This window comes from Lactuca virosa, chromosome 7, assembly GCF_052849685.1.
Source record: "Lactuca virosa cultivar CGN04683 chromosome 7, Lactuca_virosa_CGN04683_v6, whole genome shotgun sequence".
Lineage (NCBI taxonomy): Eukaryota > Viridiplantae > Streptophyta > Magnoliopsida > Asterales > Asteraceae > Lactuca > Lactuca virosa.
In genome coordinates, this window is record NC_136432.1 from 282,201,047 (window position 1) to 282,228,913 (window position 27,867).

At 38.0% G+C, this 27,867-nt stretch overlaps 3 protein-coding genes across 3 annotated transcripts; all 3 read left to right on the forward strand.

Annotated features, from left to right (window-relative positions):
• Positions 1-1,080: 1,080 nt before the first annotated feature.
• On the forward strand, positions 1,081-2,675 carry LOC145125072 (transcription factor JUNGBRUNNEN 1-like). Its single transcript, XM_079060563.1, has 3 exons — positions 1,081-1,418; positions 1,665-1,957; positions 2,062-2,675. The coding sequence occupies exons 1-3, from the start codon at positions 1,202-1,204 to the stop codon at positions 2,467-2,469; spliced, it is 918 nt and encodes a 305-aa protein (XP_078916689.1). The 5' UTR covers positions 1,081-1,201; the 3' UTR covers positions 2,470-2,675.
• An 821-nt stretch (positions 2,676-3,496) lies between these two features.
• LOC145127784 (uncharacterized) lies at positions 3,497-4,153 on the forward strand. Its single transcript, XM_079062916.1, has one exon. It carries the CDS (start codon positions 3,497-3,499, stop codon positions 4,151-4,153), a length of 657 nt encoding a protein of 218 aa, XP_078919042.1.
• A 17,199-nt stretch (positions 4,154-21,352) lies between these two features.
• On the forward strand, positions 21,353-25,290 carry LOC145124101 (elongation factor 2-like). The gene is made up of 4 exons (XM_079059321.1): positions 21,353-21,478; positions 22,301-22,363; positions 22,467-22,554; positions 22,663-25,290. Exons 2-4 carry the CDS (start codon positions 22,361-22,363, stop codon positions 25,101-25,103), a joined length of 2,532 nt encoding a protein of 843 aa, XP_078915447.1. The 5' UTR covers positions 21,353-21,478; positions 22,301-22,360; the 3' UTR covers positions 25,104-25,290.
• Positions 25,291-27,867: the final 2,577 nt, after the last annotated feature.

Consider the following 27,867-nt stretch of genomic DNA (forward strand, 5'->3'; position numbering starts at 1 on the left):
CTTAGAAAATTTATTCTTGGGGTGTTGCCCATCAATCAAATTGTTTAGTCTCAGCAGGTGCAATGAGGTCAAAAGGAATATCAAACTCCACAAGTCACTATATCCATATGTTTACCAAACTCCTAACACCGAACCCCTTCTTTCTAACACATCCAACTCATTGTATTAAATCTACATACCAACAAAAATGCACCTTTAAACGGTCAAAAATTATATAACGATTAAATTAAGATAAATTGTTTTCAATAACTTCATGTAAATGCAATTACTTTTTCTAGTATTTAATCCTTCAATATATGAAAACTAGACCTGCCAGTCTTATTTTTCTATTCAATATATGTAAGAGTTTGACAGTTTTTACCTAGCTCAAAGACCACAAGGCTACTAGGGTAGACTATATAGCCAACATGTGCTAAATAAGTAAATAACTAAGAATAAAATGAACTCAAAAGGCCAAATGCTAACAATTAGCTGACGTGATGATATACTGTAAATTTCTTTTTTGAGAGTCGATGTGTGAATCTTTAATAGGATGTGAGACTAATGCGTCACTTTTACAGTTGAGTCTAAAGTATTTACTTGCTACGTCCCTAGTCAAAAATTGACATTTACATGTATATTAAAATTAAGTATAACGTATTTAATTTGTATGTGCCTAGTCAAGATTGACATATCATATGGGTAATTAATTTGGGAATCAGACAAACTACATCAACTCCGTTGATCATAAGCTTAAACCCATTAAGATTATCCTAAGCTGTTCAGTCATAATATATAGCTAATTTTCATAAAAGCTTGAAGCTTAGGTCAAAATATATGTATTGAACTAGGTATAAAATAATTTTATAATATAAATAAGAGATGATTAAGTGACGTGCTTTGAGAGGATTATTTCTTTGTTTCTTGTACACATGTTCTTAATTTCGTTTCAATGATAACTTTTGTAGGGCGAATAAAGGACCAAAGACTTTGTATGTTTGAAGAAGTTGAGATTTCTGGGCCCTTCAAAACACCCACCAAGTCAATCTTCATGACTTTGACCAAGTTAGGAGATTTATCATCCTTAATTTAAACTCCTCTCGAACCCTCTTCACATACAATCACACTACTCCACATAAAAAACACAAAGAAAAAGGTTTCTACTTTATACACACACAAGCACACCCCAGTAATCCATATAGAAAAATCGCTAGAAGAATCTATGGATACTCAGAAGCAGCAGTTAAATAATAACTCTAATTATAGTAGAGAAGTAGTTGATGAAGAAGAAAACGTACCTCTTCCTGGGTTTCGTTTCCATCCCATGGATGAAGAGCTTGTTGGATTTTATCTACGGAGGAAGATTGAGAAGAAACCCATCAGCATCGAACTCATCAAGGAGATTGACATCTACAAATACGATCCTTGGGATCTTCCAAGTATGAATTAAATGCTTTATTATGCTTCTTTTATTTCTGCAAAAAAGAAAGAAGATTAAACTTTGATTAAGCTAAGTTTTAGGCATACAGGATGATATCGATGATGCTTGGCCACTTTCTTCATAATTAGAAACAAATATAGTTAAATGATTAAAAGCAGGTTTATCTTTTTGCTATACATGCAACTTTAATTTGATGTAAACACATCAAATAAATAACAATTTATGGTGGTTTAAAATGGTGTAGAAGGAAGTAATGCGGGAGAAAAGGAATGGTACTTCTTCTGTAGAAGAGGAAGGAAGTATAGGAACAGCATAAGACCTAACAGAGTGACCGGATCCGGTTTCTGGAAAGCTACCGGCATCGATCGTCCAATTTATTCCGGCGACGGATCAGTCTGCATCGGTCTCAAGAAGTCACTTGTTTACTACCGTGGAAGCGCCGGTAAAGGCACCAAAACGGAGTGGATGATGCACGAGTTTCGTCTTCCTCCTTATTCCGACAACCAAATCGACGATAAATCCATCGCTCCAGAAGCTGTAAGTATAAACCCTAACTAATTACATCTCTATTCACTCGATTGATATAAATTCTTATATAAAATTAGCACGAGACTTACATCAAACACCTTGCCTGCATGCAGGAAGTTTGGACGTTATGTAGAATTCTGAAGAGATCTCCATGCTACAAAAAAACATTACCCGAATGGAGAGAAGTAGCCACCAGAAAATCACCACCGGTGGTTGATACAAGCAGTGGAGACTCCGATTACGATATGCAAAGCTACATTAGCTTTCAAGCTCCTGTAATCAATGATAACAAACCATTTGCGAATAATCATCTTCACCAACAACGCTATGGGACGACAAACCAGGTGATTATGGGGCAGGTAACGAGGTCGACGTTGACATCTGAGCCTCCATCGACGACGGCATCATGCTCTAGCTTTTCCGGTCTAGATGTGAATGAGTTCATTAAGCATGGAGATTGGGAAGATTTAAGAACAGCTGTTGATCAGTTTTCTACTGTCGATCCTTTTATCTTCATGTAATGAGGGGTTATACATTGTTCATATAGAATCGTACAAGCTTGTATCAGCTGCTTATACTGCTTATACTGTGCAAGTGCAACTCCTTCATGTGTGACATTTGTAGGTTGTACTGTACAACTAACTGATACACGTGAGCTTCTATGCTCATTTATTGTAAACTATTCATTTTGTAGCAGAATAATTTACAGGTTTCGGGTTTTAGTCTTATGAATATTAGGTACTCTTCATTTCTTTTTATATGTGTTGTGATTATCTTCTGTTTTGTTTTATGGACAGTTAGCCCGATCTGCATCGAAGTTAAGAAACTCAACCGTGATTGAAAATAGCATCATTTGATGATTTGAAGATCCATTCTCGGGCTTTGATCACGAAGGTACAACCCAATAAAGTGTTAACAACATATTCACTTCCACTATCACAAACACATTAGGAGGTCGATTGCACATTCTCACTCCTATCTTTGAGTGTGACTGCTATAGGGATCCTTCCTGCCTCCGCCTCCAAATAAAACATTAGACTTTAACTATTAATATACATATTTAATTTCCATGGCAGTTAGGAATAATATACTTTATCAACTTCAGACTTTAGCCACACTACTTTCTGCATATTGCTGTTTTGGTCCTTCCGGCCAAAGAAATGTTTACACATGTAAGATTTTGCATAGCTTTTTGCTTCTTCACGTGTTATTGAAATTGGAGCATGGCTTAGGCCATGCGGTATGGATTGGGTCAACCTACGCGTAGTGCCTACGTGGCAAGGCCACCTACGCGTGAACACCGCCCCATGTGTGCGTAGGTGCCTTGTGGCGTGAGGCTGGCTACGGATGAAGACGCTAGACGTGATTGGTGCAGCATTTTTGACCGTTCCTTTTTCCTTTCTTTGACCGTTACAAACATTTAAAAAAAAAATCAAATAAAACTCAACACATATATAAATACATACACCACATATAAACAAACACACTTCCATTCGCATCACAAACATATTTCTATTTCATCTTTCAAACACACTTTCAAACATAGATATGAATAACTTTGCGGATTCGATTTCTTCTTCTTCATCCGATGATGATGGTAGCTCTGATGAAGATGACTTGGTGTTGCACACATTGTTGTCTGTGGCACGCAATAGGGTGCAACAAAGAGGCGAAAGTTCAAATATCGAGAAGAGGCATAGAATTTCCATAGTTCGGGATCGTATGGCGGCACACAAGCTTTTGGTACGTGATTACTTTGCCCCTGATAGTTTGTACGACCTATCAAAATTTGAAGACCGATTTCGTATTAGTAGAAATTTATTTTTACGTATAGCTAGAGATTTGGAAAACAATTATGAGTTTTTCCAATTGAGATGGGATGCAAGAGGTAAACGTGGTTTTAGTACAATACAAAAATGCATAGCAGCCCTTAGACAATTGGCTTACGGCATAGTCGCAGACGCGTCAGATGAGTATCTGAAAATGTCTGAGAGGACTAGGCGAGAATGTACTTATCTTTTTTGTGAGTATGTCATAGAGCTTTATGGTGACATATACTTGCGACATCCAACTAGAAATGATATCGAACAGTTGTATGTCACACATGAAGCTAAGCATGGCTTACCAGGAATGTTTGGCAGCATTGATTGTACACATTGGGAGTGGGAAAATTGTCTCAATGCATGGCGAGGTCAATTCACATGAGGTGATAATGGCGTGTCGACTATTATACTAGAGGTCGTTGCTTCACATGACCTATGGTTTTGGCATGCATTCTTTGGTATGGTGGGGTCACACAACGACCTGAATGTGCTTGGAGCCTCTCCGATATTTAATGATATTTTGCAGGGTAAAGCCCCAAACATGTCGTTCGTTGTGAATGAACATCAATATAATTATGGGTATTACCTTGGTGATGGGATATATCCAGAGTACGTTACGTTTGTCAAGTCGTACTCATTTCCGGTCGATGAAAAACGAAAATTGTTCAAGTTAGCACAAGAATCGGCAAGGAAGGATGTGGAACGGGCGTTTGGGGTCCTCAAACAAAAGTGGCACATTATCAAACATCCGGCACAGTCATGGGATAGGGCGAAATTGACGAAGGTGTTGACTGTTTGTCTTATTTTCCATAACATGATAATTAAAGAAGAGGGCAGGGCTATTTGTATGTATAATCCGGAAGATATTCTTAACCCACCTGCAGTAATATAAGTCGGCAACCCTGCATACTTCACACGACTTTTAAAAATACAAAACAGTGAAACACATCACAATTTACGTTATGATTTGACTGAGCATATATGGCAAAGGCAATTCCAACAACACGGTGGCGTTGACAACGACGGGGATGACGACGAGGAGGACGACGAGTAATATTTTCTATGTTTTTTTTAGTAATTTAGGTTTTAAATGATTGCGTTTTTTTAAGTATTGTAGATTTTAAATTTCTGGTTTTTAAATTAATGTAAAATGTTTTTAATTAATATTTGTGTTTTTATTTTTGTTTAATAATTATTTTTTAAATTATTCTAATGTGTGTTATTTGAATTATTTTTTTAATTTAATCTAATATTGTCAAAAAATATAAAAAAGAAAAAAAATGATGTGGAGTTGTAACCATTTCCAAGGGTTAGTGGGTTGGTAATGGGTTTGTAGTGGAGGTGATGTGGCGCTGATGTGGCGTCACTTTTTGAGTAGGTTGGGTGTGACCATACCCCTTAGCCTTATGTATTCCGATTTACCACTATCTTCTCATTCTTCTCTCAATTTAATACCCACAATAAACACCACCTTCTCACTCTACTCTCAATTCAATCACAATAAAATCTTAGTTTTTTCTCAGATTTATGTTTGGAACTCGGCGACGAACTTACCATGTTGTTTCTTCTTCGAAATCTATTTGAGATCTATTTATGACAATCGGAACGGAGATGAAGACCACACACCATCGATGGACGTGCAGGTACGGAGGGTATAACGAAAGTAGTTCGTTATTATCTAAACCACAACATAAACGATAAACATAAAATAAAATCTTCGATTGAAGAGCTTAGGGTGTTACATTTTCGTGGACTTCCTTTGTCGTCTTCCTGATTAAGCCTTTTAACCTGGTAAACTTAAGGCTTAGTGAGTTTGTGTTCCACATAGATATCTATCGGTTTAAAACCAAAGAGTTTTGTCATACATTTCAATACAAATCATAGGGCAAATGACGTAAATGCCCTACAAAGTTTCTAGGGTTGGTCTATTTAGTCCTTAAAGTAATTTTATTCCTTTATGAGGGCATAAAGTAGACGACCACCTTCTTTTTTGGTTATTGTTACGTAATATAGTAGGTTTTATAAGCCACATAAGCACTTTAAGTTGACATGGCTTCTCTTTCTTTCTCTCTCTCTCTCTATCTCTCTCTCTCTCTCTCTCTCTCTCTCTCTCTCGTTAGGGTTTTGATTACTGGGTTTTCAATAGATACATGTGGATCTCCATTTTTTCATTCCATCTTGGTTTCTATTTCTGCATTCCATACCAGAAAAACGAAGAAGAAAAATCGGCAAAAATTTACTATACCACTGTCATTGTGACCTGGTATAACATATCCCTTAAAGTTATGAAACAATCCCATATATGAAAGCATTAAAACAAATAAAAACAAGCCTTAAATTCACATAAACGTATCGAGTTTAAGGTGGTTGAAGTTTAGTTGTACCGCGACGATTCTCTTGTATCCCGACGCTATGAATGCTACTGTACTTGCCAGCGACTCTGCTATTAATGTCGATACTCCGTCGTGTAACACATTAAATGATTGTCTGAGTTTGATTCAAATTTTAGTTTCGTATTTGGGATAAGAATGAAAATTTAATATCACCTGACAAGACTTCTCAGTGACCTGAAGATGATCAGTCACTTTGTGTGGTGTTAAGTCGTCGATCTCAAAGCCAATTGCATGCAGCGGGGGATCCAAAGAATTCGTCTTTGGGTTTTTCGTTGGTGGTGAAGGTGAATCTCTGCCGGATTTTGTTGGGAGTAAGTAATGGATGTGTAAATCATTTTACAAGGGGAGAGTCAATAGAGGTTAAATCGTTAGTTCCTTTTTTCCACATAGAACAACAATCAATGAACAGAGAAATCGAAAAGGAGCAGCAAAGCATGGCGATGCCGATTAATTAATGGAAGAGAAGTAGAGAGAATTCGAAGATAAACAATGGTTTTGAGAAAGCTGGTTTGATGAATGGGTGGGTAGAACAGTGGTGTTTGCAGAACATGGAATCGAGATTTGAGTCGGTTGAAGAGAGATTTGAGGAATATGGTGTTTTGCAGAACATTGGTAATGTGGAAAATGTTGTCTATATGGGACTGTAACCGGGTAAAATAAGTTCAGGTGACTAAAAAGACAGGTTCCAAACGAGTTTATTCCCTCATAAAGGAACAAAAATATTTTAAGGACTAAATAGACCAATCCTAGAAACTTTGTAGGGCGATTTGCCCCAAATCATATAGTAGTACTTATCATCCAAAGACAGAATTCCAGAGAACGTTTAATTATACAGAGAAATAACCAAATGCTCGTTTCCTTTCCCTTTGGCACAACCCGTCAATCGCGCTCAGTTATTTGAAACATCTAAGGAAGTGTGTATAATTCTCAAGTCCCATCTATATCGCTCAACACATATGTCACAGCCACAAATATTAAACATTTATCTATTCCCACTAAATATGTCATCCCAAGAACTCACACAATAGACAAGTCGATATAACTTTGCACACAAGTATATTTATCATAAAATATTAAACATCTAGCCACAAATATTAAACATCTAACTATTGCCCTTTGTTCTCGACTTATTCCATGAATGAAAGAAGATTCAAGTAGCTAGTTGTGAGGCTTCTCGTAAAGAACATGCTCAGGAGTTAAGACTTGAAGAATAGATAGATACTTTGACACTCTCTTTAAGTTAATACTTGGTATTAACTTAAGGCTTAATAGTTTTAGATTATTACAAGATTTGGTTAGCACTCCCATCAAGTTGATTCATTATTGGTGTCCTAGACAAGAACGAGTTTTGCTCTATATATTCTTCATCAACATCCAACCTCTCGAGAGGAATAAAAGTCTTCAAATGTTGTATCACTTTCTTCTTCTTTGGTTTCATTTTATTCTATCTTATTTTTTCAAAATGATCTTTGGTGGGTAAAATAGTTTTAGTTTATTCGGTTTTAAAATCGTTTCCGTTATTAATTACGTCAAGTTTGACACTAAAATTAGACTATTTTTGAATAAAATCCCAACACTAGGACCAATTTTATACAAATTAAGATAGGGAAGGATCATTTGTGGGCTAATATAAGTTTTAGGTGAGCTTTAGGACACTTTCTGGAAAAAAAAATTAAGATGAGGGGCTAAAGCTGTCAAATTACCAAACTTCAATCAAATTATCGCGCTTACGATGCTAGGTAGATTATATATGCGGTTTGTTCAGCAATTTTCTCATTAATTTCTTCCCTTTTTCTTCTCCACTCGATTTCGACATCCCCTCCACCTTCATAATCGATTTTCCCTTAACATTCATGGTGTTTTTGGTGATTGGAATTGCTACATGAATCATTGCTCAAATTTCCTAAACATCTTGCATCGAGAGGTAGTTTTTCTCCCCCCTTTTCCTTAAATTCGTTCTACTTTTTTTTTGTTAAAATGAAAATCCTAATTTCATGGTTAAATTGTGATGTTAATGTGAAATTATTTGTAACGACCCAAAAATCAAGGGTAAAATTTCATTTTTAATATAGTCAAAACATAGATACCATTTATTCCAAACCTTCCAAAACATCGCTAAGTAAAACATTTATCAGAGTTCATCCTAAAATCATTCATTGCGGAAAACATAGGTGTGTGCACTGCGTTCAAGCCAGGCCCTTCCTTTCAAAACCGATGATACCTGAAACAATAAACAAAAATGTAAGCACGGAGCTTAGTGAGTTCCTCAGAGCATACCCCACACAATCCACACAACCACATAATCCATATTAGCTATAAAAGCTACATATACCACGTAAGCCATGCATACAACATATAGGGATGTCATGGGCTCGTCCCCAGGGTCTTACTCTAGGATGCCATGGGCTCCCCACATGGTCTTACACCTAAGTGCCATGTGCTCTCCCATGGTCTTTAATAGGAAAGCCATGGGCTCTCCACATGGTCTTACATCCAAGTGCCATGGCTCTCCCATGGTCTTTTAGTAGGAAAGTCATGGGCTCTCCACATGGTCTTACATCCGAGTGTCATGGGCTCTCCCATGGTCTTTCAGTAGGAAAGTCATGGGCTCTCCACATGGTCTTACATCCAGGTGCCATGGGCTCTCCCATGGTCTTCCATACAAGCATACCACATATACCACTAGCATACTTCCTAGCTCATACCAACTAACATGCCATGTAATATAACTTCATCTAGAATACCACATATCATAAAATGAGCCGGCCTTGGTGCCTTAGACCCATTGGTATGGTAAGGAGACTCACCTCGAATGCAGAAGCTTCCCGAATGACATCCTTAGCTGCTGCCCCGCCGACTTCTCGAGCTATCAATACCAATCAATATACCCAATTAGATACCAATCAATATACCCAATTAGCATTTGGGTTCCATACTATAATCCTTAATCCGTACATGGGGTAAAATGACCATTCTACCCTTGGTCCAGTATGATCCAAGACCGAGGCCCAAGCCCAAACAAAATCCCAACACTATAATGACCATAAATCCATCAATGGACCTAATCCGCGAAGTCCCAATACCAAAAAGGCCTATAATACTGAATGGTCAACCCTAGTCAACTCCTGGTTAAAGTCAAAGTCAACAGTCAAGGTCAACAATCCATGTTGACCGCAACTCGTCGAGTGCATCCAGTAACTCGTCGAGTCACCTGAGTAGCTCGTCAACTCGCCGAGTTACCTATTTAACTCGTCGAGTTCCTTGACGTCCAGAAGACCGAACACTCATGCAGACCAAAACCCTAATCCTTCATTGCACTCATTCAGAACCTCGAAAACGGGTAAACCCTACCAATAGGATTTCCTTCAGTCCTTTTGTGTTCAGCCCTTTCCAATAGGATCCAAGGTCCCAAACTTCAGATCCAACCCCCTATGGTTGAGATACCACGTAAAGTTGCTAACTTTACATCCATGCACGGCATCAAAGGGGTAAAAACACTTAATCAAAGTTTGTCAAGAGACTTAGAGCATGAAGGAGGGCCAAGACTTGATAAAGTTGTCAACTTTAAGTCCCCAAAGGCCTTAATATGTCCAGATCTAAAGCCATATCTTCATATCATGATCAAAACCAAGAATGGTACCAAACTAGGCTAATAATGGCCATAAACTTTCATAGAATGGGATCTAAGCAATGGAAGGTCAAGGTTTCGACTTTATACATTATAATGGTTGCCACACTTGAGGAAATCTTGGATCTACTGCCTTCCACTCAATCCATCCTCTTCAAGCTTCAAGTTCCTTCCAAAAGAGCACCAAGAATCACTTTCCAAGCTCACATACACACAAAACGGGAGATGAGACACGATTTAGGGTTTCTCTGGACAAAGGGGTGATAAGGGAGGCTACAAGTGAGGCTTAAGGCCTTTAAATAGGGTACAAACCATGAAAATTAGGGTTTTCCTTCCCAGTGTCTACTCGTCGAGTTGGGGCCTTCCAACTCGTCGAGTAGATCCTTCATCCCGCGTCCAAAATGATATCTACTCGACGATTTGGAGCTCCCCAACTCGTCGAGTCCCAGCCCAAAACTCTAATAATGTTGAAAACTGACCAATACCTAAACCAAGCGTTACATTATTGATGTGGTTTCATTCCTTGATTTATCTAGAAACTATAACTAACATATAGTTGGGAGATTTATGAGATTTAATGTTAGTTAATATGTTTCCAAAACCCTAGATCCCCATATCTGAAATTTGTGTACCAAGAAATGATATGATCTTGAATTTGTGTAACATCCTAAAGTCAAGGCAAAAAATTTATTTTTCAAATCCATAAGTTTTACAAAAACAAAGTTTCCAAAAGTCACAACCAGATATCAGAGTATCTCAAAATCATAAATCATATAAAAGTCCAGGATGTTGTGTACGATCATGCCTTCACCTTGCCCCTATCCTCTGAAGTACTTGAAACAATAAAATCAAACTGTAAGCCAAAGCTTAGTGAGTTCCCCCAAAATATCACCACACAACATATAACAACATGCATATTGGGTCCACAACCATCGAACTGGATTACCCCTGAACCCACAACATGAGTCTGGATTGCTCTCCCCATCTACAACTCATGTATGGTTTGCACCCGAGCCCACATCATAAGTCTGGATTGCCCCCCTGGGCCACAACTTATGTCTGGACTGCTCCCAGGTTTGTTGGCTTCTACAGAGAGCAGTATTGCCTCAACCTAACCGCATTATGTCGACATATTCAACAGATAAAAAAACATATAACATCAAACAGATAATCATGCAGATCTAACAGATCACTACAACATAACAACATCCTATACTAGGATACATAACCTAGTAGGCCAACATTGGTGCCTTCCACCCATAGGTACAGTGAGGAAAATTCACATCACAGTCTGAAAACTAGTTGAACAGATCACTTCTCTGAATACTGCCTCTACAGATCACTTATACAAATAACAGGAACCCAATCTCAATCTACTATTTAAATTTCCCAAACTGCCCTTAAGTCAAACTTGGTCAAGTCCATGGTCAAATGTCAAGATTCAAAAGTCAAAATCTCAACCAGGCTGAGTACGCCCTACGTACTCCATCTTTACGCATGATGTAGAAAGTGCCCTTCTCAAATTACGGGGGTCCAACCCAGTACTCCATGCATACTCTCATGGTACGCGCTGCGTACTTGGTCAACTCCCAAAATTCTCATTAAATGTTTATTCCTTTAATCCCTTACACCCAAGTCTCAATCTAACCCTAAATAACATCTTAAATCATAAAGTTTCCAACTTTATGACTTTGCATGACTAAAAATTGTCTAAATCTAAAAACCTAACATAAAACAAGATGCTAAGCCCCAATACTCATGCATGGATGAAAGGAAAGGATTAAGATCACATTTTTATGACTCCATGCACTTCAAACACATCTGAAAAGGATACTCATAAGGTCTGGAGTAACTCATACTCAACTAGACTAAGATTATGGGACCAAAATGCACAAAACTTAAGAACTAACAAGATTTAGTGAATCATTCATCAAGTTCAAAACTTTATGCCTCCCAGAGGTTGCTTGAGAGGTGAAAATCCCAAATCTACAATTCTTGAAGCTTTCCATGTAACGCTTAGTAATTCTCCAAGGTATTATCTATATATTTATTGGGTTAATTATTTTATATTGTTTGGGCTTGGATCCATTGGATCCTTACTAAGTGGGCTTCAGGGTGTCGTACGCTGGGCGTACCACCCTGTGTACGTGCAACGTACTAATGAGGAATGATCGTGCATGCCTTTCACGTACCAAAGAGTACGCGCGACGTACGAGTGCAGACCATAAACCATAAATTTTAGGGTTTGCACCCTATTTAAACAACTTATAATCCTCCAAACCCTTATCCTCCCAGCCTCCCTTGTCCTCTCAGCGCCCAACTCAAACCCCAACTCCATTGCATGTATCTTGAGCTTATTTTGAGCATTTTGGTGTTGTTTTGGTGGTTTTGAAGAGAAATGAGTTTGAAGAAGGAGCAAGGACTTGAAGAGAACTTGTAGATCCAGGGGATTAACATCTTTTCTGACTCATTTGAGGCATCAAGCTTCAAACTTGACCATTGCATGCTTAGTTGTAGATTTGGTGTGTTTTATGTGATATTTTGACTCCATAGTTGAGGTTTCTTGTGTTCTGGTGGTTCCAGCCCACAAGAGTTGTCCTTTTGAGCTCTTGGAAGCATTTAGTGTCATAAAAATCGAGCCTTTATGGTTAAGCCACAACCATGCAAGTGTTAGATGGTCACAAAGTGAGTTTAAGGACTTAAATCATGTCTTAATGTCACACCCCCGAACCAGACGGCGGAAACGTCCGGGGGCTCGTGTGACTAACAATTGAATAATCATCACAATGAATATACATGAATCATAACACGATCATCACAAACTTACATAATACAACTGACATTGTTTACATCAAGTACATTGTTAAAAATACATAAGTTCACATTGTTAAAAGTACGATAAGCGTTGTTACATAAAACAAAACCCTACACACTTGCATATCTTCCAGCTTAACGATTACCTGAGAATACAAGTTATTTTGAAAACGGTCAACATATATAATGTTGGTGAGTTCATAAGTGTGTTTGAGTAAAAGTCTTTGTATCTTTCATAAAAACCCAGAAAATCCGATATTTTCTGAAAAATGTCTGAAAATGTTGTGGAAATCAAGTATAAATGCATGTGCGAATTTCATAGTTATAGTTATAAAAGAGTAGTTTAGTTTCATTGTATTGTGAATAAATGATAAATGTATATGAATAATTTCCCCCATAAAATCCGATATTTTTCTGATTTATAACAATGTCTAGATTCTTGTATCGTTACATAAGTTGTTCTGCATTGACACAATCGAAGAGTTTATCTTCGAAAGTTTACTTTTGGTATTGAATCCCTATATGAGCCGTTATAACCATACATGATAATGACTAGGTCGCCCGTCTTGGTATTTTTCCAAATGCCGGTCTTGCTAAGGATGTTGTCGCCCTAGACTGGCCTAGTCTAGCTGTAGCGAACAGCTAAGGCGTGGGGGTCACCCCATATAGATCTATACACAAACTCCCGCTTTCCTACCAGGAAACTCTGATTATAACTACAGGCTACGATTGTACACTCAGAGGTGCCAACCGACAAGTCTCACTACATTCTCAACCACTTTTTGTACTATGTTTAATGTTTACGTATTTGTGAGATGTTTTTGTATTCGAAAGGTACATGAATAAGTTTACGAAGTTTAATGATTACATAAGGGTATCGTTACGGCTTACTAACACATGAAATTTCCATTCCAAGCCCCATTAACATGAAATTTGGCCACAGAGGCCCAATCACATGTAAAAGGGTAATTTAGGCCCAATAGACATGTAAATGGGCCACAAAAGCCCAATAAACATGAAATCCATAACTTAGGCTCAAATTAACATGTAAGTGGGCCACAAACCCCAATAAACATGTCATGGAAAACATTGGGCTCAATACACACTTAATTGGGCCCTTAGGGCCCAATGGCCAAGTAATGTGAATATTAGGCTCAATAAATAGTTATTGACGTATTTCGTTCGTTTGTTTTATTCCATTGTTTGTTTTAGCTCAAGGTATACTAGATCGATGATAAGAAGCTTTCTTTTGTAAAAATGACATTTTTGGCCAATAATCCTCCAATTTTTAATTAAGACCCAAAGTTTTGTAAAAATGACACTTTAGTCCATAATTTATAAAAATTTGTAATTTTGTCCCAAATGTCTAGAAACTTACGGTTTTAACCCAAAATGTTATATTTTCACATTTAAAACCCTGTTTCGCAGAAAAATACATTTTCAGCCCTTTGTTTGTAAAAGTTTACACTTTCGGCCCAATTTTTGGAAAACTTTACATTTTGGTCCAATTTGAAAATAAATGATATTTTCACCTCTAAATTTGGTTTATTTACATTTATGACTCAAACTTTGACCAAATAACATTCAGTAGCCTTAAAACTTCATTTTTTTCGCAAATTGGGCCCAAAGGCCGTGAGGCCCAAAAGTTTGGCCCAATAAGCTTAAATTTGCATTTTTGACCCTTCTAAAAGTATGTTTAGCATAAAAATACTTTTTTATACATGTAGGACCTGTTTGGCTCTTTGAAAAATAGAATTTTCACTTTTTACCCTTATCTTTTGTTTTCTTGACAATTTTGACCTTTAAAAAGGTTTTTGTTGAATTCTTTTGCATCTTAAACATGCGTTCACTTTTAGCTTGATAATATGATGTATATAGTGTTGTAGTTCTTAGATCTTTGCTACATAATACTTAAAATTTCGAGATTCACTAAGATCTAACACATTTTTACCAAATAAGCTAAGAATTCACACAAAACATGCATATAACACATAGATCTACACATTTTACTTGCATTCTCCCCCAAAAATCATATGAAAACCGAAAACAAGGGGGTATGAACTCACCTTTGCTTTGATGTTTCGGTTTTGAAGAAGAAATGAAGAAGATTTTGATCCTAGCAAGCTTTCTTGAGTAGATTTCGAACATAAGAAGTTCTAGGAAGCAAAATCACCAAAAACTTTGCTTAAAAGAGTGATCTAACTTGAGAATGGAGTTATTAACTTGAATGTGTAAAGACTTACCAAGAAGTGATGATTATCTTGTGAAAACCTTCTTGAAACACAAGCAATTTTCGAGATTTTTGATGGAAGGAGTAGGATGATCCTTGAGAGTGTTTGAGAGAATTTGGTGTAGTGTGTGTGTGTGTGTTGTCTTCGGCCGAGAGTAGAAGAGGAGAGGGGAAGGGAGATGGTGAAGTGACTAGCATGGATGTATGGAAGATCTTGGCATTGATACATGTTGGGCAATATGGAGGTGACACTCCAAAGTCAACTCTTCTCCCATTTCACTTATTTTCCTTTTTTTTATACATGGGCCGATATTTTTGGGCCAAGAGAAAGGGTGGAGTAGATTGGGCCCATTAAATTTAGCTAGGATATTTGGATCCTAAACATAAAAAATTTCGGCCCATTGGGCTCTTGGAAGCATTCACGGCCCAATTAGAATAAAAGAATGGGCTTATGGCTCACTAATGGTTAATTGAATTAATTACGGCCCAATAAGGCCCATTAGGGTTTAAATGAATCATTATAGACCCAAATAGTCCAAAATGTTTTAGATTTATGAATTCGGTCCAATTAGGGCTTCTAAGTCCAATAAAGTTGAATTGGGTGCTTATTGGTCCATTAGGCCCAATAAGGAAATTCTAGTCCAATATGGACTTAAACCGGGATATTAGGGCTTCAGACTCTTTGATGAACATGAATGGTGAATCTAAATGAGCATTGAGTGAGATTTACTTAGAGTATATGTTTTACAATAGATGAAAGGTTACACAGGAATAGAATTTCCTAGCTAAAATGTCAGTTGTGACATCATCCCCCCGTTAGAGGGAATTTCGTCCCGAAATTCTTTTGAAAACTAGGATCGTGAAGGAAGGAATGAATGAGGGTACTTTTGCTTCATCTGGTCTTCACGTTCCCAGGTGAATTTCGGTCCGTGTTTTGCGCTCCATTGAACCTTCACGATTGGGATGCGACTTTGCTTTGTACGCTTCACCTCCCTGTCCATAATCTCGACTGGTTCTTCGACGAACATGAGATTCTCGTTTATCTCTATCTCATCCAAAAGAACGGCAAGGGTTTCATCTGATAGACACTTTTTCAGATTTGAGACGTGGAACACTGGGTGTACGTTGTTGAGCTCGACGGGCAGCTGCAGCTTGTAAGCCACTGAACCAATCCGGGCAAGAATCTCGAACGGTCCAATGTACTGTGGGTTCAATTTTCCTCTTTTCCCAAATCGAATCATTCCCTTCCATGGAGAGACCTTTAATAGCACGCGATCCCCGACTTGAAATTCTAGTGGCTTTCACTGCTTGTCAGCATAGCTCTTCTGTCGATCTCGCGATGCCTGAAGTCGAGCTTTGATCTGGACTATCTTCTCGGTTGTTTCACGAATGATTTCGGGTCCTATAAGAGCACTGGCTGGTGATTGCTCTTTTGCTAGTTGCGTGTCACCCACCTCGGCCCAGTATATGGGCGATCTACACTTACGACCATAGAGAGCCTCGAAGGGAGCAACCTTGATGCTCGTATGGTAACTGTTGTTATAAGAGAATTCGATTAGAGGCAAGTGGGCATCCCATGATTTGCCGAAGTCAATCACGCAAGCTCGGAGCATATCCTTGAGTGTCTGGATGGTACGCTCACTCTGACCATCCGTCTGAGGGTGGTAGGCGGTGCTCATATCTAGCTGTGTTCCCATTTCCTTGTGAAGAGATTGTCAGAATCTTGAAGTAAATCTGCTATCTCGATTCAAGATAATAGATACTGGCACTCCATGGAGTTTCACGACCTCCTTAATGTAGATTCGGGTCAACTTTTCCATCTTGTAGGATTCTTTTATTGGCAGAAAATGAGCGAATTTTGTCAATCTATCGACAATTACCCAGATAGCATCCAATTCGTCTGCTGTCTTTGGCAATTTGGTCACGAAGTCCATAGTAATCCTTTCCCATTTCCACTCGGGCATCACTGGTTGTTGCAATAGTCCCGAGGGCTTTTGGTATTCCACTTTCACCTTGGCGCAAGTAAGACACTTGCCCACGAAAGTAGCTATCTCTGCCTTCATATTAGGCCACCAATATTGCTGCTTGATATCCAAATACATGTTATCTGACCCCGGATGAATAGAATATCGTGTCTTGTGGGCTTCATGCATGACTATCTCTCTGAATCCCCCAATTTTGGGAACCCAGATTCTATTCATGAAGTAGTGGGTTCCGTCGTCTTTAACTTCGAGCTCCTTCTCCATTCCTCGTAGCGATATACTAGCGACATATATCACATGCTCGTCATATGCACAACTGACCTTCCGGTCCATACCCTGTTGCTCAAAACATACATAACATATACATATCACATAGCAACATATATCACATACTCGTCATAGCACATAAGACCTTCCGGTCACACATAATTACCACCCTAGGTAAAGTATAGTGAGAAGACTCACCTCGAAAGCAGGCAAGCACTAATCCTCGTACTCGAAACTCAAACCAGCCACCGCCTAACACATAAGGCAAACATCTCTAATTAATACTCTACTCATACTCAAATATACTAACGGTTGTTCTTCCTCTCTCTACGATCTCTTGGAATGGTAAAAGACCATTTTACCCCTCCATGGTCTCTATTACACAGGGTTGACCCAACCCTTAAGTCAGCCAAAGCCAAACTCAAGTCTACAGTCCAGATTCGACCCGACTCGGCGAGTGCACCCTTGTGACTCGTCGAGTCCACTCACTTTCTCCGAAATCTCATGAAGATCCAGCTTAACTCGTCGAGTCGACCCCACGACTCGCCGAGTTAGTTCGCGATTCAGTCTGGTTAGGAAACCCTAACCGACTCGTCGAGTCGGCTCATTGACTCGGCGAGTCTATCCCGACTTATCCTCATTCATACGATTTCAACCAGATCTATCACTCTAAACTATAGATATATCATCTCAAGGCTCAATAATTACGTAAAGCTTCGATCTTTACGTTCATACATGATGCTATTGCTTCAAAACGCCAATACATGCTCTTCATGAAGGTTTTTTCTCATCAACCCTCATTTGGACCAGTAAAGCTGAGGCATCTAGTCTCCAAGGACCTCACAAGGTTCAGATCTGAGGTTTCCCACCTCAGATCATGTCTCACTTAGCTCATAAGCACAAAAGAAGGGGAGTTAAACCCTAAAACTCCCAAGATCACGAGGTCTAACAAAAAATAGATGAAAAGGATGCAAGATTATACCTCCTACAACAGCCCCATGTGAAGAAATGCTAGATCCACAGCCCCCATCTCGTTCCTTGCTTGAATCATGCTCTTTTCCTTCCATAAAACCCACCAAATTACTTGATTTCATCATAAGAACTCTCCCATGGCTCCAATGGCGATTTAGGGTTTCTCACAGGAGATATGAGGCGCATCCAAGGTCATAAGTTCCTTTAAATAGGCTCCAACCCCGGAACTTAGGGTTTTCTCTGCCCAGTACCTACTCGACGAGTCCATCATTGGACTCGTCGAGTCCGCTCATTAAATCCACGTGATCAACTCGACGTGACTCGGCGAGTCAGACCTTCGACTCGTCGAGTCCCTCCTAAATCCTCAAAATTGAAACACGAACTATCATACCCGAAATTCCGGATGTTACATACGCTGAGCGTACCCCTGGTACGTTGCACGTACTGGGTCAACCTCCCCGAAGTGGTCAAGACCAGCGTACGATGGGCGTACGTGCCGACACCCATATATGCTTGGCAATGTATTTGTTGTATGGTATGTGGTATGATGGGGAACTCACTAAGCTTTGTGCTTATGGCTTTCAATTTTGGTTTCAGGTACTTCCAGCTCGAAGGGGAAAGGGCTGACTTGATCGCATCGCATCACACCATGATTTTCCGCATGAGTGATTTTGGGATTATGACTCTGATAATGATTTATTATGTATCGTAGATTGCACAACTAAACTATCTTATGTTTTCATGGTTTGAGAAAAAAATGAAATGGTTTGCTTTATGATTGTTAAACTTAAAAATGAAATTTTTGGGTTGTATTTTTAAGGGTGTTACATTCCAGGTGCACTCCAATGATCTTCTTCCTTTAAAGATGAACATAAAACACTTTAAAAGCTCAAAAACTCTCAAATAAGTATTAGGGTTTGCAAAGGGTCGTTTGGGAGGATGGAGTATGAAGGTGGAAGGGGTTTATGAGGGTTAAGTTGCTTAAATAGGGCTTGACTCAAAACCCCGGATTTAGGCTTTGCATATCTGTCGAGTACGCCCTGCGTACTCATAAACACCTGTGTCATTCATTAAGGGCTTACGTCCTGCGTACGCCCCAAGCACGCAAAGGCGTAAGGACTATTTTGCAATAATTTAATACTTTGGGTCAAGAAAGAAAATTACCTGGTTGGCTGGGTGTTACAATTTATGATTAGATTGTCTACGTTCTTTCAAATCTATGATCTATTTGTTAATTCATGACTATTGGTGAGATTTTTCTAGGGTTTGATTTAAGTTTAGCGTCCATGTGATGAATTGAGTTTTTTCAAACCTTAGAGTGTTAGAGATCACGATTTATGGTTTCAAACAATGATATGAGTTTGATGTTATGCTTAGATTATGTAATTCTGTTATAATCTATGATCCGTTTGACAATCTTTGTCTCATGATGAGATTATGAAGTTTAGAATAAAACCTTGCCTTAATTTGGGGATTTTAACTTTGTTGATTATCGAACTATGTTCTAAGCTTGAATTCCCACATTGAACTTATCCTTATGTCTGGTTTTTATATTCTATCATCATCTAATGATTCATAAAAAAAAATATTCATCAAGTGTCATAAATGGCGTTTTAATGGTTCTAAAGTTCATAACAGTGTTAGAATTTGATATTTAGTTATGTTTCAAGTTCTAGTTATTCATAACATCTTTCTCTCATTATAATGGTTTTGAAATGTGTATTGTTATATGTGGAATCAAATCAATTTGTCTTTTGAATAAATTATTCCATTGGAGTCTTGATCCTCTTTGATCTTTAAAATGATATTTATGAAAAGTCTAAGCGTTTTAAAGTTATTCCAAGGATATGAAGCACTTGAGATCCTTTCCTATGTCATTTGAAGTATTTAAACGTGTATTGTGAGCTTTGGGAATCATTGAAATTGTTTTGAGATTTATTGAAAGTTTGTTGGCTAAATGAGAAATAAAGTCAAAAATTATGTTTTTCTTGTTTAGTAGTCACGACGCGATCTGGAGGAGGTCGCGATGCGTTCCATATTTTTTCCATCCTTGTCTTTGTGATCTTCATGTGTTTTGACTCTACGTCATTCCTTTGATCTTCTCTGGATTCCTTGACTCTTAAATGACTATTTTTAGAATGTTTTAAGAATATATAGGTGAGTTGACCATAGAATATGGTATTTTAGTCATTTGACACATTGTAATGATATCAAGTGATTGATTTTAGAAGTTTTGGAGCTTGAAGAGACATAGTTTAAGAATAGAATATTTTTGGTGATTGCTAACATTCAGAATTAGGTGAGTACTATTCGTATATGTTCTTATTTTTTTAAGATGGATTTGTGTTCATAGTAGATTTGTTTGAAATGGAAGGAACCGAAATATTTACAGATACATAGAAGATCAATTGATGCACAGATGGAGAGAACGATTCACTGAACCCATGACTGGACCAATTGAAAACCAATTCTTGCATCAAACCCATAAACAATGAATTACACATATAAGAGAGAGAGAGAGAGAGAGAGAGAGAGAGAGAGAGAGAGAGAGAGAGAGAGAGAGAGAGAGAGAGAGAGAGAGAGAGAGAGTGAGTGTGTGTGTGTGTGTTATCCTCGATCGATTTTTTGTAGTCGAGGGCAAGAAAGAGGAAGGAAAAAGGAATTTATCCTTATTTACACATAGACCCCTTAATATTTATTTAACGCAGATTTATTAAAAAAAAGTAAGATTATACATGTCTTTTTACATATTCGTAACGGTTAGTAATTAACGGAGTTAGCCAATAAGAGTTCGTGAAATAGTGTTTTTGATAGTTGTCATCAATGTGATATTTTTTTGCACACAAGTAACGCTTAGAAATTAAAGGACCACAACACAACATTTCTTATAATTTCTTATAATTGTATTTTAAGATGATATAAATATCATAAAAACCAACCTAAAACTGTCTAAACTAAAAGTTACACCTTTCGACTTTTAACTATTACCACTATCAACTATCAATTCTTTTTACCAAACATATCTATACTATAAAAAGGACTTGACTGTAAGTGATTTATTAAGATAAGAAATGAAAGTGAAAAGAAACTATTTTTTTTTCTTATTTTTGGTAAACTATAGGCTTGAGAACTATTTTTGTAAATCGGCTCAGAGTTGCTTATTATTAATGGGCTCATAACGGCTGTTTTATAAACAACAGGCAGCCCAATTCGTTAAGGGTTCGGAATCTCAATTCGAGGCCGAATATTCCACTTTATTTTCAAGGCGAAAAAGAAAAAGAAATATCGTAAGAGGGTAGCGCTATATTAGGGTTTTAGAGAGGCATACGCCGCTCACTTTATATCTCTCGTTGTAGACCAAATCCAAAGGTCTCTGAGAGCTCATCTATCTTCGCCGCCGCTCTCTCTCGTTTTCTTCTAGGTAAACTCGATCTAAACGTCTATTCTCATTGATTATTTCATCTGATCTGTTTTCGATCTTGATTATTATCGGTTATTTGTGTTATTTGTGTTGTCTGATTTGTTTTTTTGTTGCTCAATATCAGTAGTAAATGTTATTCGTTATTGTAGATGATATTAGTATACTTCATGTTGTTTAGTGAAGCTATTTATGTGGTTATTGTTATCTGATTTACATCAGATTGAACCTGTTTTGTTTGAATCGATTTGGTTTTGTTTGATTGATTAGTAGTCGGTGTGTTATTAGGTATTCAAAGCAAGCATGATTGGTTTAATAATCCTATATTGGTGTTATAGGATATGAAGTTGGTTACTACGAATTCCGTTTGATGATATGATAATATTTAGTTGTTTGCTTGCTCAGTGTTCGTCTTGTCTCCAGATTCTTCATAAAAGTTTTGTGGCTTGAATCCTTTTAGAAACGATTTAACTTCTGATTTTGTCAAAAAACACCAATCGTTGACTTTAACATGTTGTATGATCTTTTCCTTCGTTATTAAAAATACGTGCGAGTGTTGTAATATTTTGTCGAGTATGTACAGAGTTAGTATTTAATAGTCTATCAGTTTACTTCGGACATCTTAGAGATGATACTCTGTTTTTTTGTGGAATATGATATATTTGAAGAACGCCTTAACTGATGCTTTTGATACTTGTTTATAGGTTTTATGTCACATTGAGTATTTTTTGTTTGTTGTGTACAATTTTACACTTTAAGTATCAATCATATCAGAAAGTTCAAATCCACCTCTAAACTAATCTACTATCTGCTCTTTTCTGACAGGATTTCTGTTAGAAGCATTCAAACTACATTTTTGTTCGAGACAACTAAACACCAGTCAAAATGGTAACTCATTGTTTCACCCTTGTTATGATTTTACATCTTTCTTGGATTATTTTATTTCTTACCAATGAAGCTTACATTATAAACTATCTTCTTAACACAACAGGTGAAGTTCACAGCTGAAGAGCTTCGAAGGATTATGGACTACAAGCATAACATTCGTAACATGTCTGTTATTGCTCATGTTGATCATGGTACTTTAACTTCTTACATCTCTATTCAATTTGTTTGATGTCATATATAATATTGGGTTGTTTTCATATTTTGTTTACTAATGTTTATTTGTGTTTTATTTTTTATAGGAAAATCCACTTTGACTGATTCCCTTGTGGCTGCTGCTGGTATCATTGCCCAAGAAGTTGCTGGTGATGTCCGTATGACCGACACCCGTGCTGACGAGGCGGAACGTGGTATCACCATCAAGTCCACCGGTATCTCCCTTTACTATGAAATGACCGATGCAGCCCTCAAGGCCTTCAAGGGAGATAGAAACGGAAACGAGTACCTCATCAATCTCATTGACTCACCCGGACACGTTGACTTTTCCTCAGAAGTCACCGCTGCCCTTCGTATCACTGATGGTGCACTTGTGGTTGTTGACTGTATCGAGGGCGTTTGTGTCCAAACCGAAACCGTCCTTCGTCAAGCCCTCGGTGAAAGAATCCGACCCGTGTTGACTGTCAACAAGATGGACCGATGTTTCCTTGAACTTCAAGTCGATGGTGAAGAAGCGTATCAAACTTTCCAGAGAGTTATCGAAAACGCAAATGTCATCATGGCTACTTATGAGGACCCACTTTTGGGTGATGTCATGGTGTACCCCGAGAAAGGTACTGTCGCGTTTTCAGCCGGGCTCCACGGGTGGGCGTTTACTCTGACCAATTTCGCTAAAATGTACGCTTCCAAATTCGGTGTTGACGAGTCAAAGATGATGGAGAGGCTTTGGGGTGAGAACTATTTTGACCCAAAAACCAAGAAGTGGACTACAAAGAGCACTGGAACAGCCACCTGCAAACGTGGGTTTGTTCAGTTTTGTTATGAACCCATTAAGCAGATTATCAACACGTGCATGAATGACCAGAAGGATATCTTGTGGCCTATGTTGGCGAAACTCGGTGTCACCATGAAAGGAGAAGAGAAAGAGTTGATGGGCAAGGCTTTGATGAAGCGTGTGATGCAGACATGGCTTCCAGCTGCTACTGCTTTACTTGAAATGATGATATTTCATTTGCCTTCACCACATACAGCTCAGAGATACCGTGTGGAGAATCTTTATGAAGGTCCTTTGGATGATCAGTACGCGAATGCCATCAGAAACTGTGACCCCGATGGTCCTCTCATGCTTTATGTATCCAAGATGATTCCCGCATCCGACAAGGGTCGGTTTTTTGCTTTCGGGCGTGTGTTTGCGGGTCGTGTTTCTACCGGTTTGAAGGTCCGGATTATGGGTCCGAACTACGTCCCGGGCGAGAAGAAAGATCTGTATGTTAAGAGTGTTCAGAGAACCGTTATCTGGATGGGAAAGAAACAAGAAACTGTGGAAGATGTTCCTTGTGGTAACACAGTCGCTCTTGTTGGTTTGGATCAGTTTATTACCAAAAATGCCACTCTAACAAACGAAAAGGAAACCGAGGCTCACCCTATTCGTGCCATGAAGTTTTCAGTGTCCCCGGTTGTCCGTGTTGCAGTCCAGTGTAAGGTTGCATCGGACTTGCCAAAATTGGTTGAAGGTCTTAAGCGATTGGCTAAATCCGATCCTATGGTTGTGTGTACAATTGAAGAATCTGGGGAACACATTATTGCTGGTGCTGGTGAGCTCCATTTGGAAATCTGTTTGAAAGATTTGCAAGATGACTTCATGGGTGGAGCTGAAATTGTTGTATCCGACCCTGTTGTGTCTTTCCGTGAAACTGTTTTGGAGAAATCTTCACGCACTGTGATGAGCAAATCCCCCAACAAACATAACCGTTTGTACATGGAAGCGCGTCCAATGGAGGAAGGGTTGGCAGAAGCCATCGACGAAGGGCGTATTGGTCCACGTGACGACCCAAAGGTCCGAGGAAAGATTCTCTCAGAAGAATTCGGTTGGGACAAGGATCTTGCCAAGAAGATCTGGTGTTTTGGACCCGAAACAACTGGACCCAACATGGTTGTTGACATGTGTAAGGGAGTCCAGTACTTGAATGAAATCAAGGATTCGGTTGTTGCTGGTTTCCAATGGGCATCAAAGGAAGGTGCGTTGGCTGAAGAGAACATGAGAGGTATCTGCTTTGAAGTGTGTGATGTTGTGCTCCATGCTGATGCTATTCATCGTGGTGGTGGACAAGTTATCCCGACTGCCCGACGTGTGATCTATGCGTCTCAGCTGACCGCAAAACCGCGGTTGTTGGAGCCGGTTTACTTGGTGGAAATTCAAGCACCGGAGCAGGCGCTTGGTGGAATCTACAGTGTGCTGAATCAAAGGCGTGGGCATGTGTTTGAGGAGATGCAGAGGCAAGGGACACCATTGTACAACATTAAAGCGTATCTCCCTGTGGTCGAGTCTTTTGGGTTTTCTGGTGCTTTGAGGGCTTCGACTTCAGGTCAAGCTTTCCCTCAGTGTGTGTTTGATCATTGGGATATGATGGGTTCGGATCCTTTGGAGGCTGGGTCTCAGGCAAGTACACTTGTGGGACAGATTAGGAAGAGGAAGGGTTTGAAGGAGCAGATGACTCCTTTGTCTGACTTTGAGGACAAGCTGTAAGCAGCGGATTGGAGAGTGAGGTATAATTATTATTCGCTGGGTTTCTATTTTTATGCTGTGTCGGATTTTCTATATTGTTTTTTTTTTCAGTTGCTACTGTGGTATGTTTTGTTGTTAGGTGTCGTGAGAACTAAACTTGTTTGCGTACGATGCTGTTAATTTTGATGTTCTTGTTTACCATTTTTAAGTTTTGAGTTTTTTACGTGTTTTAATTTATAGCTTTTTAATTTTGTCTGATAGATTATATTATATTTTGAAAAAATGGTGTTCATAGGGTTTGGAGTATTCTACTGCAAAAATTATGAAGGTTTTTCGTTATGAATTTTAAAATAAGTATAGGGATTGCGAGTATTCTACTGCAAGAATTTTAAAATAAGTATAAACAATAATGGTTCTGTTTTCAACTTTTATACAAATTAAAAAATGTGAATTTAAAAGTGGATATGTTATGAGTTACTTTTTGTAAACAATATCTGTATTGGTTATGTTTTTTACTTGGTTTTACCAATTCATGCAAAAAGTGGATATGTTACGAGTTACTTTTTGTAGTATGTATACATTGTTAAGATTTTTAGTAGTAATTTGCGACATAACTTTGAGAGATATAATCTTTAATGTTATATCAATACTTACATGAGTGGAACACTGGAACATGTAAATTTCTTCAAATTAGGAAATGTCTTTAACCCATGTTAAACGGCTAACTGTCTTCAAAAGAAGGTACCGAAAGTAACTTTATCTTCACCTTCTTTCGTCTACACATTAGCTTAAGTTTTGTGTTCGATAAGGTCAAGACTCAAGAGTTTGTGGCTGTTTAATTTAATTTAAGATTTCAAGTCTTGATAAATGGGAAACCAGAAGATAAAACATGTAACAATCATGTGTGAGTTACAACAATCGGTTGGGGGCTTATTACAACAATCGGTGCGAGAGAGGGAGCATTAAATAAGCACATTAAACGATTATGTATTGTTGATATCAACCTCCTTGGCGAAAGGGGGACGCTGAGTCTCATAATAATACCTCACCCACTATGCTTACATATTATGCAAGATTTTAAATGAAAGTGACTACTCTCATCAACGATGATAGTCATCACTATCAAACGATTTTATAGTGGTAAACATACATTGTCTCCCTGAAACTAGTGCATCATTCCATATCCATAGCATACTTGTTCTATTTTATCAATAAATCATACGATACGATGTAAAATGTGATATTTGCAGTAAAAGTAAAACCGGTTGAACATGTTCTTTAACCCTAATAATGCATGGAAATATGTTGTAGAGGTCGAGATTTAAACTATTATCTAATACAAGTGCGGTAACATGGAGTGCATACATGCATATAAGGAGAACTTGATCACGAACATGACACAAAATTGCGGTTAAAGGGGAAGAGCCCTCACGTTTTGTGGGAAAAACATTAGTGGAAAATCTTGTAAATAATCTAATGACAAAAAGTTGTGAATTTGCCTACTCTTACGCTGCAAACTCGATGAGATGAGCTGCGGACCTACAAACTCAATGCAAAGAATCTAAGGACTTGCTAATACTATGAAAATTCTGGAGATGGATAGGTTGCTTGTGACTCGAAGAGAACACAAAAATGGATTTTTATGATAGATCATAGACATTTTGCAAAAAAAATGAGTGTACAATGCTATTTGTGAAACCTAAAAGTGTAGTCTTTTCCAAATAGTCTAAGGAAAATCAATCATATCTAAAGAAATTTCGTTTCCGACTTATGAAACTTGATTACTTATTTGAATTAAGGTCACTTTTTTTTTAGTTTTTTAAAACTAGGTTTCACATACAGGGTTTCCATGAAAATTGAAAATGTGATGATTGTAAATCCTACATTTTATCATTAATATTTTGTATTTCACCTTGATAATCGCACACCGTCCTTCCTCCTTTGTATAACAACAATAATAAGAAGACTCTAAGTCATGTAAGAATTAGTAAAGGATGGGGATAAAAGGGAAGGCAGCCTTAGCTATTTCCAAAAAAGACACCCATCAAACAAAAGAAAGAAAACAAGAAAATGAGAAAGACATAAAGCGTCAAATAAGATCTCATGCAAATTAAACGCCAATCCACCATCAAGAATTACCAAAAATATAAATGAAGAGTTGAATAAAATATTTAGGCAATGGTTGAAGCAAAAACTTGCAACTACAACAAACCATAACACAGAAAACAAATGATAGACTCATAAAAATTTAAGCACAAATAGAGATCGCCCTAAAAGGACTACAAATACATATAACATAAACAAATACTAGCAATATGACATGAGCAAACACTTGGAGAAAATACTAGCAAATATAAGCATACACCACTTCTAGTGAGTTTCTAATTGTCAAGTTCATAACCCGGTTTAGTTGGGTTCTACCACAAATACACCACAACATCTCCATTCATAGGGCCGACCCTGAGGAATTAAATATCGTCAAAGGCCCTAGACAAGCCAGGAAAAAATGTCCCTTATCGTTATTATAAAATTTTATTTTAAAATAAAAATATATAATAAAACAAATTGAGCCCTGTCTAACTGCCCACTCCCCCATGCTCATTCATGCGGCCTATCATGTTCCTTCTTAGTTGGATAACATTCAAATCTATACAACATACCTAGGATTACATCCACCCTAAAAAATTTCCTTTTAGGTTTCAATGGGAGCTTCTTGTCATACAAACCTCTAGTGACTGATCTCTACTTTATCCACCTTGCCTACTTTATCCACCTTGCTTTTGTA